Source organism: Salmo trutta, chromosome 37 (assembly GCF_901001165.1).
Source record: "Salmo trutta chromosome 37, fSalTru1.1, whole genome shotgun sequence".
In the NCBI taxonomy this organism is placed as follows: Eukaryota; Metazoa; Chordata; class Actinopteri; order Salmoniformes; family Salmonidae; genus Salmo; species Salmo trutta.
In genome coordinates, this window is record NC_042993.1 from 32700785 (window position 1) to 32718585 (window position 17801).

At 44.9% G+C, this 17801-nt stretch overlaps 1 protein-coding gene across 1 annotated transcript in view; it reads right to left on the reverse strand.

Moving 5' to 3' along the window:
- LOC115177405 (neuroendocrine convertase 1) overlaps window positions 1-17801 on the reverse strand; it is a 60957-nt gene that overhangs the window by 2647 nt on the left and 40509 nt on the right. Inside the window, exons 4-8 of the mRNA XM_029738148.1 lie at window positions 17649-17759; window positions 17285-17378; window positions 16654-16839; window positions 6710-6833; window positions 4139-4308 (exon numbers count right to left, since the gene is read on the reverse strand). Coding sequence (XP_029594008.1) covers window positions 4139-4308; window positions 6710-6833; window positions 16654-16839; window positions 17285-17378; window positions 17649-17759 — 685 coding nt within the window. The remainder of the gene's footprint in view (window positions 1-4138; window positions 4309-6709; window positions 6834-16653; window positions 16840-17284; window positions 17379-17648; window positions 17760-17801) is intronic.

Here is a 17801-nt window from a genome sequence, read left to right on the forward strand (position 1 = left end):
ATGCTGTGAATCAAGAGGTGGTGAGTTCAAATCCCAGGTGAGAACATGTTAAATACTCATTACTGTATAAATGAATATTCACAATGTAATTATTGTATGTAAGTTGAAAACATTGTATGTTAAAAGAACTATGTGTGCCTCCTGAGTGGTGCAGTGGTCTAAGGCACTGACTTGCAGTGCTTGCTGTGCCACTAGAGGTCCAGGCTCTGTCGCAGCCGGCCGCAACTGGGAGACCCATGGGGCGGCGCACAATTGTCTGGGTTAGGGGAGGGTTTGGCTGGCAGGGATGTCCTTGTTCCATTGTGCTCTAGCGATTCCTGTGGCGGGCTGGGGTGCAGTGCATGCTGACACGGTCGCCAGGTGTACGGTGTTTCCTCTGACACATTGGTGCTTCTGGGTTAAGCGGGCGTTGTGTCAAGAAGCAGTGCGGCTTGGCTGGGTTGTGTTTCGGAGGACGCACGGCTCTCGACCTTCGCCTCTCCTGAGTCCGTGACGGGACAAGACTGTAACTACCAATTGGATACCATGAAATTGGGGTAAAAAAGATAGATAAAAAAGCACCGTGTGTAACTGTACTGAACGAAATTATAAATGCAACATGTAAAGTGTTGGTTTCATGAGCTGAAACAGAAGATGCCAGAAATGTTCCAAATGCACAACAATCTTATTTTTCTAAAATGTTGTGCACAATTTTGCTTAAATCCCTGTTAGTGCAAACAAAATGCCACAGAAGTCTCAAGTTTTGAGGAAGCGTGTTGACTACAGGAATGTCCACCAGAGCTGTTGCCAGAGAATTTAATGTCAATTTCTCTACCATAATCCACTTCCAACATCGTTTTAAAGAATTTGGCAGTATGTCCAGCTGGCCTCACAACCTCAGACCATGCGCAACCATGCCAGCCCAGGACTTCCACATCCGGCTTCTTCACCTGCAGGATCGTCTGAGACCAGTCACCCGGACAGCTGATGAAATTGTGGGTTTGCAGAACCGATGAATTTCTGCACAAAATCGTTATCCTCACCAGGGTCTTAACCTGACTGCAGTTCGTCATCGTAACCGACTTCAGTGGGCAAATGCTCACCTTCGATGGCCACTGGCACGCTGGAGAAGTGTGTTCTTCACAGATGAATCCCAGTTTCAACTGTCCGGGCAGATGGCAGACAGAGTAGCACGTATGGTGTCGTGTCGGCAAGCAGTTTGCTGATGTCAACATTGTGAAGGGAGTGCCCCATGGTGGCAGTGAGGTTATGGTATGGGCAGGCATAAGCTACGGACATCAAACACAATTGCATTTGATCGATGGCAATTTGAATGCACAGAGACACTGTGACGAGATCCTGAGGCCCATTGTCGTGCCATTCATCCGCCGCCATCACCTAATGTCTCAGCATCTGCATCTCAAGGATCTGTACACAATTCCTGGAAGCTGAAAACGTCCCAGTTCTTCCATGGCCTGCATACTCACCAGACATGTCACCCACTGAGCATGTTTGGGATGCTCTGGAACGACGTGTACGACAGCGTGTTCCAGTTCCCACCAATATCCAGCAACTTCACACAGCCATTGAAGAGGAGTGGGACAACATTCCACAGGCCACAATCAACAGCCTGATCAATTTCATGCTAAGGAGATGTGTTGCACTGAATTAGGTAAATGGTGGTCACACCAGATACTGACTGGTTTTCTGATCCATGCCCCTACCTTTTTTTTAAAAGGTATCTGTGACCAACAGATGCATATCTGTATTCCCAGTCATGTCAAATCCATAGATTAGGGCCTAATTCATTTATTTCAATTGACTGATTTCCTTGTGTAAACTGTAACTTAGTAAAATCTTTGAAATGTATGCATGTTGCATTAATATTTTTGTTCAGTTTAGGTCCACAGCCATTTTTTGGTAAAATTCCACACAAAAAAACATCTAGTTGAATGAACATTAGAGACAAATTGAGTACACATAATTTTATGTTGGCAGAATGTTTGCCGAAGTTTTCTTATGTTGAAGCTAAGTTTGGGCCAACCAAAAGTTAATGCTCACTTAAATTCATGTAACTTAATAATATTTTGTTGATTTTACCTTTGACTGGGTTTTCAAGATTAGTAAGGCAAAAAAAACAACTTCTCTACATACTTTCTTTCACTCTCCCTTCAAATCTACCCCCTCCCACACACACACTCTCCTCACACTCATTTCCCCAATAGATGACACCTTCAGCAGTCTTCGCTTGGCATCTCTCTCTCTCTGTCCAGAGAAGAAGAGCCGTTAGAGGAAGCTGACAGAGATGTTCCTTAGAACTGTCCCTCCCCCACTGTCACCATAGGACAGTAGAGGTCCCCTCCCTAATGGATCAAACAAAGGACATCATTTGTAGGCCAAGTCTTTTTCTGAGCCCCCTCTCCTCAGCTCCGCATACCAATCCAATACAGCCCAAGGAGAAAACCTCAGCACTAGCGTTTGGGCCGGGGGTTAGAAGGTCTGTTTACTCTCCGTCAAGCATCGATTTATCCTTTTCTCCAATTTATTTCTCCTCCACGCCTCTGCGATCCATTCAGATCTGCCTCTGGGGGGGAACAACCCCAGGAAATACATTGTCTTCCCAAGTGAACAGGCCCACAAACATAGCCTAACACTGACACAACTCATCTAGAACACAGATAGACAACATGGGCCATCTACACTGACTGACTATCTACGACACACGCTACTGTTCAAAAGTTTGGGGTCACTTGGAAATGTCCTTGTTTTTGAAAGAAAAACACATTATTTGTCCACTAAAATAACTTCAAATTGATCAGTAATACAGTGTAGACATTGTTAATGTTGTAAATGACTATTGTAGCTGGAAACAGCAGATTTTTTTGATGGAATATCTAGATAGGCGTTCAGAGGCCCATTATCAGCAACCATCACTCCTGTGTTCCAGTGGCACGTTGTGTTACCTAATCAAAGATTATAATTTTAAAGATTATAATTTGAAAAGGCTAATTGATCATTAGAAAACCCTTTTGCAATTATTTTAGCACAACTCAAAACTGTTGTCCTGATTAAAGAAGCAATAAAACTGGCCTTCTTTAGACTAGTTGAGCATCTGGAGCATCAGGTTCGATTACAGGCTCAAAATGGCTAGAAACAAATAACTTTCTTCTGAAACTCGTCAGTCTATTCTTGTTCTGAGAAATGAAGGCTATTCCATGCGAGAAATTGCCAAGAAACTAAATAACTCGTACAATGCTGTGTACTACTCCCATCACAGAACAGCGCAAACTGGCTCTAACCAGAAAAGAAAGAGGAGTGGGAGGCCTCGGTGCACAACTGATCAAGAGGACAAGTACATTAGAGTGTCTAGTTTGAGAAACAGACGCCTCACAAGTCCTCAACTGGCAACTTCATTAAATAGTACCTGAAAAACACTAGTCTCAACATCAACGGTGAAGAGGCGACTTAAACCTAAGGTTGTCTCCCACTGTGACTACCTACCTACAGAAAGGCATGAAAGCGGTAAAGACACCTGGTAAAGCGTTGGGCCAGTAACCTGAAAAGTTGCTGGTTCTGAATCCCTGAGTGGGAAAGGGCCCTTGAGCAAGGCAGTTAACCGCCAACAACAACTGCTCCCTGGGCGCTGATGACGTCGATTAAGGCAACCCCCCGCACCTCTCTGATTCAGAGGGGTTGAGTTGAATGCATTCAATTGTACAACTGACTAGGTATCCCCTTTCAAGTACATTGCCTTTGAATTTTCATTGAATAATAAACAGTGCGATCAGTAATGTATATTTTGTAAATTATGGTGATCATGAACCACCAACATACAAAACAACACTCAAAGTGAGGTAACACACACGCAGTAGTTTGATAGTCATTCTTCACTCTGTCAACGTGAGCGACGCCTGGCACATCCTTATACCTGAAGTTGATCAATGCAGATTTGTCCAGGGGAAATTGAAATCCATAGGAAATTAGGTGACGCCAGTGATTTATTGTAATAGTAAATCAATGTGTGTGATGTGTGTGTGTGTGTGTGTATAGTTAACACACTTGTAGAACAGTGTGCACAAGTGTATGTGTGTGTGTGCGAGAGTGATTGTGTGTATGTGCCAGTGTGTGCAAATGTGTATGTGCCCGTGGTGCAGTATACCTTGCGTTGGCGTGGGACAGGGATGTCTTCAGTGCCCACCTTCCTGTCTCTCTCTAGCTCAAAGGCCCTCTGGATCAGGTCCTGAGGTGGGTACCTGTCCCGAACATACAACCCCGTCCGAGGGACAGGGTGGTATGCCCCCATGGACAAAAAACTCTGCAGGGGCTCTTCTAAGAGAGCGGGGGAAAAAGACCATCATTATGTTATATGTGTGCTTATATTTGTGTGTGTGAGTGCACGCGTGCTTTGTGCGTGAGTGAGAGAGAGAGTATGTTTGCGTGTGTGCCTATAAAATAAACACACAAACATACATATGTGCAAGAACATATGTTATGCACGCATGCATACGACTAAAGGGTACAGGGCATGAGACTGATTGTCTGTATGTATATGAACGCGACAGACGGTAGAGCTTGTGTGAACCCAGTTAAAGACTCGGCCCTTGCTGTTCTCAGGTTCACCGTTCTATCCTGGCTTGTTTTGTCCAGATTTAATTGCTTTTTTTATTGGGATAAAAGAAGACGACAAGGCGTTCCAACACAGCGGAGGCTGCGTCTAATGGAGAGGGTGTAATTGTGAATGGAGACATTCATCTGGAGACGTGGCCCATGAATCGCTCTGCACAATGCCCAGCGCCAGGATGCTCAGATCACCATTGCCACACACACACACACACACACACACATGCACGCATTCACACAAACGCGCACACACAAGCGCGCACGCAGGCAGACAGACACACGCCTGATGCAGTGCACACACACACACACACGGATGCTCAGATCGCCACTGTTCAGGGGAGGATGGTAATCACACCTCCACAGAGACAGAAAGAGCAGGGAGAGGAGAGGGGGAGGAGGAGAAGACAGACAGAGACAGGAGGAGGAGAGGAGCTGGAGGGAAGGAGAAGAGGAAGGCAGACTAGAAGAGGAGGAGGGGGAGAAGGATAGAAGAGGCTTGAGAGACAGGGGAGGATTAGATAAGAAGAGAGGAGAGAGTGGTGAAATTGATGTTTCCTACCATTTGATTTGGGTGAGAGAACCCAGGAGGCACATCAGATAGAGAGCCAGTGCCTATACGAATACACACACGCACACGTACAAACACTCACACACCCAACCAAGAATAACATAACGTACTAAACCCTTACAGACACAGAAAAACACATACAGTAGCCTATTTTACAAACAGGCAAAGAACAACACATATTTAAACAGCTTACAAATGCAGTAAATCAACAAACAGTAAAGCACCCCCCCCCACACACACACACACACACACACACACACACACACACACACACACACACACACACACACACACACACACTAGCGCAGATCTGCTACTATAGAGGAACATCAGGGACAAACAACTCAATTAAACACACTGTCCCTGTTCAATTACTGCCACATAATCACAGCAATTGACTTTCACTTACAACACACAACATGCACACGAGTGAAACACACCAGAAACACACAGACAGCACAATCACAAAGACAGCGTCTAGCTGGTTTCATCCTACACATGGAAGTATGCAGCAACATACCTGTTGTCTTGATGCAGCAGCATACTGTACAGAGGGAAAACACACACACACACACACACACACACACACACACACACACACACACACACACACACACACACACACACACACACACACAGACGAAGTATGGCTATATTGAGTGGCAGTGACTAATCGTTAACTATCAAAAACGTTAACCCTTAACCTACTAAATTTGACGTTTGGAGCAACTTCGAAATTTGACGTTTTGAGAAACGTGGATAAATGTCTAATTCTGCAGTGAGACGAGAGAGCTTGTTGTGTTTGCGTTCCCAGTTCAAAGTGTGTCTTCACACGGACAGCAGATGGACTAACAGCATGAACTACAACTAGATCCAGGAATGAAGAGATGGATAGAGAGAGTGAGGAGGGAGGGAGGGAGGAAGAGAGAGAGGGGGAATGAAAGAGGAGCTATGAAACGGCTTACGTGTCTCTGTCACAGCACCAGCTCCTACCTCTTAAACACGGCCCCTGGCCTGGTGTGTGTGTATGTGTGTGCCTGTACAGTATGCGTGTGTGTGTGCGTGTGTGTGTGTGTGTGTGTGTGTGTGTGTGTGTGTGTGTGTGTGTGTGTGTGTGTGTGTGAGGGCACCGGGGAGCTGACACACACTGAGGAGGGGGCCACCAGGGGTCTGCCGGGGTCACTCAGTAATTACACATCAGACTTCCCCTGGTCACCACCTGCCACCGCTGCCAAGAGAAACGACTGCAGTTATCACAGAGGGGAGGAGGGGAGAGGAGGGGAGAGGTTGAAGAGACGAATAAGAGGGATAGAGACATACTGTAGAACTGACTTCTCTACAGTTACTGTACGGCAGTGGGGAAATGGGAGTGGACTCGCAGTTGGTACGAGGACAGGGAGACTTTCCTGATGGGTGATATAGAGAGGAGACAGACGGACGGAAGAAAGAACGAACAGAAAAATGGACAGACAGACAGACGGACAGACAGACAGACCGAGTGACGCACACACATACACATACACAAACACAGATGCCTCGTACCGTGCAGGCTCCTGTGTGGGTTGTAGGTGCCGTAGAGGAGAAGTGTGACACCGAGGAGGGCTCCCGCTGCCTCCTCTGAGCTAACCCTTACACAGCGGCCCACTGTCCCCTTGTTGTCTGTCACCTGGGGGCCCGGGACACAGCACTGTTACGCACACACCCTGACTGTATACAGTCAAACTAATATCAACACTTTACACACAGAAACACTTAGTTAATACAGAATTTATGCTGAACAAAAATATAACATGCAACAATTTCAAAGATTTTACTGAGTAACAGTTCATTGAAGGAAATCAGCTAATTGAAATAAATAAATTAGCCTCTAATCTATGGATTTTACAGGACTGGGCAGGGGCGCAGACATGGGTGGGCCTGGGAGGGCATAGGCCCACCCACTGGGGAGCCTGGCCTAGCCAATTATAATTCCTTTTTCATCACAAATGGGCTTCATTACAGACAGAAATACTCCTCAAAACTTCACATTTTAGAGTGGCCTTTTATTGTCAAGGTGCACCTGTTTAATGATTATGTTATTAAATCAGCTTCTTGATATGTCACACCTGTCAGGTGGATGGATTATCTTGGCAAAGGAGAAAAACTCACTTACATGGATATAAACAAATTAGGAGAAATAAGGTTTTTGTGCGTCTGGAGAAATGTGGGGATATTTATTTCAGCTCATGAATCATGGGACCAACACTTTACATGTGTTTTAGTTTACTTTAGTTGAAGTCAGAAGTTTACATACATGTTAGCCAAATACATTTAAACTCAGTTTTTCACAATTCCTGACATTTAATCCTAGTTAAAATTGCCTGTCTTAGGTCAGAGGATCACCACTTCATTTTAAGAATGTGAAATGTCAGAATAATAGTAGAGAGAATGATTTATTTCAGCTTTTATTTCTTTCATCACATTCCCAGTGGGTCAGAAGTTTACAGACACTCAATTAGTATTTGGTAGCATTGCCTTTAAATTGTTTAACTTGGGTCAAACGTTTCGGGTAGCCTTCCACAAGCTTCCCACAATAAATTGGGTTAATCTTGGCCTATTCCTCCTGACAAAGCTGGTGTAACTGTGTCAGGTTTGTAGGCCTCCTTGCTCGCACACGCTTTTTCAGTTCTCCCAACACATTTTCTATAAGATTGAGGTCAGGGCTTTGTGATGGCCACTCCAATACCTTGACTTTGTTGTCCTTAAGCCATTTTGCCTCAACTTTGGAAGTATGCTTGGGGTCAATGTTCATTTGGAAGACCCATTTCCGACCAAGCTTTAATTTCCTGACTAATGTCTTGAGATGTTGCTTCAATATAGCCACCTAATTTCCTCTCTCATGATGCCATCTATTTTGTGAAGTGCACCAGTCCGTCCTGCAGCAAAGCACCCCCACAACATGATGCTGCCTCCCCCGTGCTTCATGGCTGGGATGGTGTTCTTCAGCTTGCAAGCCTCCCCCTTTTTCCTCCAAACATAACAATGGTCATTATGGCCAAACAGTTCATATCAAATCAAATTTATTTATATAGCCCTTCTTACATCAGCTGATATCTCAAAGTGCTGTACAGAAACCCAGCCTAAAACCCCAAACAGCAAGCAATGCAGGTGTAAAACGTACGATCTTTGTCCCCATGTGAAGTTGCAAACCATAGTCTGGCTTTTTTATGGCGGTTTTGGAGCAGTGGCTTCTTCTTTGTTGAGTGGCCTTTCAGGTTATGTCGATATAGGACTCGTTTTACTCTGGATATAGATACTTATGTACCTGCTTCCTCCAGCATCTTCACAAGGTCCTTTGCTGTTGTTCTGGGATTGATTTGCACTTTTCGCACGAAAGTACATTCATCTCAAGTAGACAGAACGCGTCTCCTTCCTGAGTGGTATGACGGCTGCGTGGTCCCATGGTGTTTATACTTGCGTACTATTGTTTGTACAGATGAGGGTGGTACCTTCAGGTGTTTGGAAATTGCTCCCAAGGATGAACCAGACTTGTGGAGGTGTACAATATTTTCTTCTTTTTTTTCTGAGGTCTTGGCTGATTTCTTTTGATTTTCCAATGATGTCAAGCAAAGATGCACTGCGTTTGAAGGTTGACCTTGAAATACATCCACAGGTACACTTCCAATTGACTCAAATTATGTCAATTAGCCTATCAGAAGCTTCTAAAGCCATGACATCATTTTCTGGAATTTTCCAAGCTGTTTAAAAGGCACAGTCAACTTAGTGTATGTAAACTTCTGACCCACTGGAATTGTGATACAGTGAATTATAAGTGAAATAATCTGTCTGTAAACAATTGTTGGAAAAATTACTTGTGTCATGCACAAAGTAGATGTCCTAACGGACTTGCCAAAACTATAGTTTGTTAACAAGAAATTTGTGGAGTGGTTGAAAAACGAGTTTTAATGATTTCAACTTTAGTGTATGTAAACCTCCGACTTCAACTGTATATACAGCATTTCTTTATAGCATTTCGTTTGATGTCTTTACAGAATTTCTATAATAAAATTTTAATAGACCATGTTATCTACACCGTAACACTCTGTCAATGGGTGTATAGAATACACGTGTAATGTCAGGTACTAGGCTCTAGGGCAACAATAAGTCAAATACTCACAAACAGTCCAACACAGTATAGCCCAGTCCATTTGTGTGGCATTGACCACAAAGGCCGTGCGTTTGAATGTTGACAGTGTGTGTGTGTTTGTTGAGTGAGTATGTGAGAGGAACAGAGACCATTCCCAGCAGCCCCCAGCTGAGCGCAGCATTGATTTGTTGTTGGTAAACAAACAGTGTGATGCCACAGGTGGGTCGATAGCCGGCCGTCCATGGCTGAGAGGAGAGAGAGGAGACCATGCACTAATGTAGATCCAGATCGCTTTCTGACACCAATAGTCTCACAGGTGAAATGGAAACCCGAATTCCAGTCAATTCAATTACATTTCAATTTGAATTACATTAAATTCTATTCAATTCACTTTAATTTCCTTGACAGGGCACTTCATGTGTGACTTTATGCGAAAGCATACTATAACATCACAATCATAGATCGTGCGTATATGGAACTATGATTGATGATTTATAGGTGATGATCAGTATATCTGATTGGTTTGTTTGTTTGTTTGTCTGTCTGTGTCTTGCAAGAGATTCTTTGTTGGATTTGCTTTAAATATCAAATGTCATAATCCCATGTTGTCCGTACAAATGTTATGGCACTAGTATTTCTACTTAAAAAAAAAAATATTATGTGAAATTGCACATTGAGTTGAATATGTAAGAGATAAAAAAGGAAAGGGAGAAGCAATAGAAGTGACTAATACTTTGAGACAATACAGATTGAGAAACAGATGGGCTACATTATAAGAAACAAAGGCACCTAGGCCACCTAGGGCCAGATTTCCACCTTTCTTACACGTCTTTCCTACGTACTTCTCAGTAGTTGGTATTCAGTCTTACCTTCTGAAGGCGCGTAATGGCCTTTGCAGGCGTGGTTCCCTTCTGCGCTGCATAAATGTAATTCAACCGCTGAAAAGCCTCCCACTTGCTGGATTTTCTCATGTTGCATAGCTATTTTCACGTCTCTTCAGAGATGTTTTATCGGGTTCAAGTCCGCACTCTGGCTGGGCCACTCAAGGACATTCTGAGACTTGTCCCGAAGCCACTCTTGCGTTGTCTTAGCTGTTTGCTTAGGGTCGTTGTCCTGTTGGAAGGTGAACCTCTGCCCCAGTCTGAGGTCCTGAGTGCTCTGGAGCAGGTTTTCATCAAGGATCTCTCTGTACTTTGCTCCGTTCATCTTTCCCTCGATCCTGACTAGTCTCCCAGTCCCTGCCGCTGAAAAACATCCCCACAGCATGATGCTGCCACCACCATGCTTCACCGTAGGGATGGTGCAAGTTTTCCTCCTGTCTAAGGTCAGTTAGTATCACCACTTTATTTTAAGAATGTGAAATGTCAGAATAATAGTAGAGAGAATTATTTATTTCAGTTTTTATTTCTTTCATCACATTCCCAGTGGGTTAGAAGTTTACATACACTCAATTAGTATTTGGTAGCATTGCCTTGAACTTGTTTAACTTGGGTCAAACGTTTCAGGTAGCCTTCCAAGAGCTTCCCACAATAAGTTGGGTGAATTACGGCCCCTTCCTCCTGACAGAGCTGGTGTAACTGAGTCAGGTTTGTAGGCCTCATTGCTCGCACACGCTTTTTCAGGTCTGCCCACACATTTTCTTTAGGATTGAGGTCAGGGCTTTGTGATGGCCACTCCAATATCTTGACTTTGTTGTCCTTAAGCCATTTTGCCACAACATTGGAAGTGTGCTTGGGGTCATTGTCCATTTGGAAGACCCATTTGCGACCAAGCTTTAACTTCCTGACTGATGTCTTGAGATGTTGCTTCAATATATCCACCTAATTTTCCTCCCTCATGATGCCATCTATTTTGTGAAGTGCACCAGTCCCTCCTGCAGCAAAGCACCCCCACAACATGATGCTGCCACCCCCGTGCTTCACAGTTGGGATGGTGTTCTTCGGCTTGCAAGCTTCCCCCTTTTTCCTCCAAACATAACAATGGTCATTATGACCAAACAGTTCTATTTCGGTTTCATCAGACCAGAGGACATTTCTCCAAAACGTACGTTCTTTGTCCCCATGTGCAGTTGCAAACCGTAGTCTGGCTTTTTTATGGCGGTTTTGGAGCAGTGGCTTCTTCCTTGCTGAGCGGACTTTCAGGTTATGTCGATATAGGGCTCGTTTTACTGTGGATATAGATACTTTTGTACCTGTTTCCTCCAGCATCTTCACAAGGTCCTTTGCTGTTGTTCTGGGACTGATTTGCACTTTTACGCACCAAAGTACATTAATCTCTAGGAGACAGAACGCATCTCCTTCCTGAGCGGTATGACGGCTGCGCGGTCCCATGGTGTTTATACTTACGTACTATTGTTTGTACAGATGAACGTGGTCCCTTCAGGCGTTTGGAAATTGCTCCCAAGGACGAACCAGACTTGTGGATGTCTACAATTCTTTTTCTGAGGTCATGGCTGATTTCTTTTGATTTTCCCATGATGTCAAGCAAAGAGGCACTGAGGCACTGAGTTTGAAGGTAGGCCTCAAATGATGTCAATTTGCCTATCAGAAGCTTCTAAAGCCATGACATAATTTTCTGGAATTTTCCAAGCTGTTTAAAGGCACAGTCAACTTAGTGTATGTGAACTTCTGACCCACTGGAATTGTGATACAGTGAAATATAAGTGAAATAATCTGTCTGTAAACAATTGTTGGAAAAATTACTTGTGTCATGCACAAAGTAGATGTCCTAACCGACTTGACAAAACTATAGTTTGTTAACAAGAAATTTGTGGTGGTTGAAAACGAGTTTTAATGACTCCGACCTAAGTGTGTGTAAACTTCCGACTTCCAACTGCATATACAGAGAAAGTGTGTGATTGAGTAAAAGAGATGGAGAGAGAGAGAGAGTGCTGTGGAGGATGCCAGCAGAAGTCTTGCTGGGCTTACATATGTAAAGCAACGGGGGCCCAGCAGTGTGTGAGACTGGAGGTTCTGGCTGAACCTGAGCTTCTCTCTGCTCCCTCTACTGCATCAATCATCCGAAACAGGGCCACGGTGGCCGCTCAGCAAGCTGGGAGCACCACGCACGCACGAGCGCACGTACGCACGCACGCACAAACACACACACACACACACACACATAAACACACACCATAACAACAACACACATAGACATGCCACAAATGCATACACACAAATACACACGCAAGTGCGAGCACATATACACAAACACTCAGTGGTACCCTGTGCCCACAGGGTGCCCTCGGCCCCAACCATCTGCGATGCGGTGCCAACACACACAGTGGGTGATATTCACATGGAGGGCAGCTCCCCCCCAAAAAGAAAAAGAAATACCCACAAAGGAGCGGTTGGAACGCTTGATCTCCCCAAACTCATTATACATGCAAATGCATGCAAATGCATGCACCTTTAGAAATCCACCTTGGGCCAGAGTGAGTGTTTATGTGCTTGTGAAAATGAATGTGTATTTGAATGTATTTTGCAGTACATGCATCTACTTTCTAACTGTTTGTATGCCATGTGTGTTTACGTGGGAGTTCTCTGGGTTCTTTTGGGGTCATAGAAGGAGGGAATTCAGATGTGCCACCTGGGATTGTATTAGTATATTCAGTGCCTTCGGAAAGTATTCAGACCCCTTGACTTTTTCCACATTTTGTTACGTTACAGCCTTATTATAAAATTGATAAAATTGATTGTTTTCCTCATCAATCTACACACAATACCCCATATTGACAAAGCAAGGTTTTTAGACATTTTTGCAGAATTATAAAAATAAAAACCTTATTTATTTAGTATTCAGACCCTTTGCTATGAGACTCGAAATTGAGCTCAGATGCATCCTGTTTCCATTCATCATCCTTGAGATGTTTCTACAACTTGACTGGAATCCTCCTGTGGTAATTTAAATTGATTGGACATGATTTGGAAAGGCACACACCTGTCTATATAAGGTCCCACAGTTGACAGAGCATGTTGGAGCAAAAACCAAGCCATGAGGTCAAGGGAATTGTCCGTAGAGCTCTGAGACAGGATTGTGTCGAGGCACAAATCTGAGGAAGGGTACCAAAAAATGTCAGCAGCATTAAAGGTCCCTAAGAACACAGTGGCCTCCATCATTCTTAAATGCAAGAAGTTTGGAACCACCAAGACTCTTCCTAGAGCTGGCTGAACCGGCCAAACTGAGCAATCAGGGGAGAAGGGCCTTGGTCAGAGAGGTGACCAAGAACCCGATGGTCACTCTGACAGAGCTCTAAAGTTCCTCTGTGGAGATGGGAGAACCTTCCAGAAGGACAACCATCTCTGCAGCACTCCACCAATCAGGACTTTATGGTAGAGTGGCCAGACGGAAGCCACACCTCAGTAAAAGACATATGACAGCCCGCTTGGAGTTTGCCAAAAGGCACCTAAAGACTCTCAGACCATGAGAAACACTATTTTCTGGTCTGATGAAACCAAGAAACCAACTCTTTAGCCTGAATACCAAGAGTCACATCTGGAGTAAACCTGGCACCATCCCTACGTTGAAACATGGTGGTGGCAGCATCATGCTGTGGGGATGTTTTTCAGTGGCAAGGACTGGGAGATGAAAACCTGCTCCAGAGCGCTCAGGACCTCAGACTGGGGCCAAGGTTCACCTTCCAACAGGACAACGACCCTAAGCACACAGCCAAAACAATGCAGGAGTGGCTTCGGGACAAGTCTCTGAATGTCTTTGAGTGGCCCAGCCAAAGCCTGAACTTCAACCTGATAAAACATCTCTGGAGAGACCTGAAAATAGCTGTGCAGTAACGCTCCCCATCCAACCTGACAGAGCTTGAGAGGATCTGCAGAGAAGAATGGAAGAAACTCCCCAAATACAGGTGTGCCAAGCTTGTAGCGTCATACCCAACAAGACACGATGCTGTAATCGCTGCAAAGGTGCTTCAACAAAGTACTGAGTAAAGTGTCTGAAAACTTACGTAAATGTAATATTTCATTTTTACATTTTTTATAAATGAGCAAAAATGTCTAAAAAACTGTTTTGGCTTTGTCATTACGGGGTATTGTGTGTAGATTGATGAGGGAAATCAATTTTAGAATAAGGCTGTAACGTAACAAAATGTGGAAAATGTCCAGGGGTCTGAATACTTTCCAATGGCACTGTACATCATCCGTCAGTCATGCCAGCCACACTGCTGTAGGCTAAACACACTTACTGTATTTATCCAGCAGTTAGTTCTCTATCCAGCTCTAACCAGTCTACTGGGAATAGGGATCTCGCCTCTAAAATCTATAAAGCCGAGCCATAGTGCAATGATGCCATGCTACCATGCCATCCGTGTGGGCACCAGGGGCTGTGGTGTGCTGAGTGGGCAGAGAGGGGGCAGTTGTGAGCCAGAGGAGGTTGAGCAGTGGTGTGTGTGTGTGTGTGTGTGTGTGTGTGTGTGTGTGTGTGTGTGTGTGTGTGTGTGTGTGTGTACACACGAGTCTCTTTGCCTGTCTCCATGCATGGGTACTAGTCTTTATTGTCGTAGAAACCAACAATAAACAAAGCAATTGGGTCAAAATTGTCATACTGTACTTTTCATTTCCTACGTGATGTTACCTCAGTTTCACACTGCAGAAGGGCACCAGTGTTCTACTGAGCAGGGATATATTCATGTACACTAATGTTCCCACTCTAGTGTAAACAAACCAGCCAGCTTCCTCTGCTTCCTCTGGGCTATTACAGAGGCGGGTTAGAGACTGGGCGGGTTGAGAGAGAGAGAGAAAGGAGGAAGAGAGAGAGAGAGAGAGCAGAAAACGAGAGACACAGTATGGAGTATATAGAGAGTGGAGACAGATAAAGAGAGAGCTCAAAGAGAGAGTGAATGAGCTCAGAGAATGAGAAAAAAGAGGGGGAGAGAGAGAGTGAGGAGAGAGAGCGTGAGCTCAGAGAGAAAGAGAGAGAGAGAGTCTACCTTGTCTTACAGCGTTTACTACCCTGCGGTGATATCCTTTAGCATGCTGGAAGGTCACGGCGCGGAGCCTTCCTTTTTCTCTTTCAATTCCATCTGGCTCTTTCACCACCTTTGACAATTGTCATCATGACAAATCAATAAAGACTATCTCCAGTTCTGACAGAAACACCCCTCCAGCCTCCTCCACCCCCACCACTGTCCTTCAGTAAAACACTGATACAGGAGATAGCGGCGTTAAGTCCTCTCCCAGTCTGTGTGGTAAGGCATCCCTCTCTCTGTGGCCAAGTGTGTAGTGCAAGGTGTGCATTGCATTCATATTTGTGTTCATGTTTCCTGTAAATGTGTGTGTTGTTTGTGTGCTGAGTTAAGGTAAGTTCTTGCGTGTTGTGTGTGTGTGTGTGTGTGTGTGTGTGTGTGTGTGTGTGTGTGTGTGTGTGTGTGTGTGTGTGTGTGTGTATGCATACAAACCGCATGTGTTGTCTGTCGGCTGATTTACAGTAAGCTGCTGTACGTTAAGGGTTGTGTTGTGTGCTGTGTGTGCTGATTAGCAGTGTGTTAAGCTGTGCCGAGCTGTGCCGAGCTGTGCCGAGCTGTGCCGAGCATCGTCAGCTCCCAGTGTTAATGCGTGTTGAGCACACTCTAGCCTGTGTGTCACTCTGCTGTGTTCTCTGTGTCTCCACAGCGTTGGGCCTGAGTAAGTGGTCACAAAGGGGACAGTAAATCTGCAGGAGGACGTGAGTGTGTGTGTGTCTGTCTGTGTGTGTGTGTGTGTGTGTGTGTGTATGTGTGTGTGTGTGTGTGTGTGTGGGGAGGGGGGAGGTCCCCTTCCTCTCGCCAGCTTTTAAAAAAATCTATAAACCTCCAACTGTTTACAAGGCCTGATTCCCATTTGACCTACACATGCACGCACACGCACACACACACACACACACACACACACACACACACACACACACACACACACACACACACACACACACACACACACACACACACAAACATGAACGCACGCACACAAGCAAACACACACACACACAAAATGAGCTCACCCACTTTGTCTCATCGTTGTCTGCATCGCATGACAGTCAGTCTGAAGTCTAATTGGTCATTCAGTGGAATGGACCAGGGATTCTTAATTTCCTTTCCATTTTGTCCCTTCCTCAATATCAAACATCACTCAGTAAATCCATCAACGTATCGCAGAGAGGAAAATAGAAAAGGCTATTGTCGGATGAGACTGGGATGAACTGAGTCTAGTCTCAAAAGTGTTCATTTAACTAGATTGAAAGGATTTCTATGAGCTCTGTTGAAGTGATGAATGTAACCCTTTCCAAGTTAAATGTCCACTAGTGAATTTGCTGTGTGAGGTGAATTTAAAGTTCTTTGGGGGTGTAAACATGGTAAAGGACTGCGGCTGACCTTGAGGGTCCAGACACCGTGAGGGTGTTCCCCCCAGGACTGGACGCTCATCAGGGTCCAGTTCCTCAGGCCGGCAGCCGAGGCATCGTTGCTCCGCGTGGCCAGGAGCAGAGACACTGTGCCTGCCGGGGACACTAGGGCTACGGAGAGGTCACCACGACACACACTGCTGAGACTCACCTTCACCTGAGGTGTGTGTGTGAGTATGAGAGAGAAGGATACAGACAGAGAGAGGTGGGGGAGTATTAGTATCAGTATTCGATGAATGACTTTAATAAACAGATGAAGTCTACACCCAGCCGCCCCCGTTCATCTCACACAGCACATCTGGTGTGACAATGTCACATCTGAGAGTGAGATGCTGCCGAGCTTTAAAAGACTGACAGCCTGCTCCTGTTTACAGCACATTCCCATGGCAACACGTCCATCAATCACACTTGCAGCGATGCCCTGACCAACGCTTTCTGCCAGGAGAAAGCGGCCAGAAACAAACCCTTTCCAATTTACATACTGACAGACACGCATGCATGCACGCACGCACGCACACACACACACACACACACTTCACTATTTCACACCCAGTTAGAGGAAGTGGTGTCTTGGTAATAACATTTGAACCTGTCTCTCTGACCTGTACATGCTCCAGCGTGTTGACCTCAGTGTCCGTCCCCAAGCAGTCTGCTGATTGGATGTTCACACTGACCTCTCCCCCGGAGGGCAGGATCCTTCAGAGAAACAATCACCATCACAACCATCCACACAGCTGTCAATCAAATGTCAACAACACACAAACCTGCTGCCAGATACATCATCTGGCTGTTTTTAATCATTTTGTTTTCTTTATTATTTTATTTTTTAAATTTGTGTTATCCCAAAGTACAGAAAACATCATAAAGTATAGACATCTTGTTGTCCCTTATATCAATTCTTAGCCTTCCTGCCCCTCCTCTGAACCAATATGTTTTTAAATGGATGCTATAGCATTGTGACAGCACCTGATGGGGTCAAGAGTGACTTCCTGTGTGCACTTCCTGTGAGGGGCGACAGCCTGGAACTGTAAGGCCTGCTGCACCATCAGCCCTGCATCCAGAACTCCAAACCCATACCTGAGACCAGGGCAAACACATTGTTAGACAAGGACCATTTGT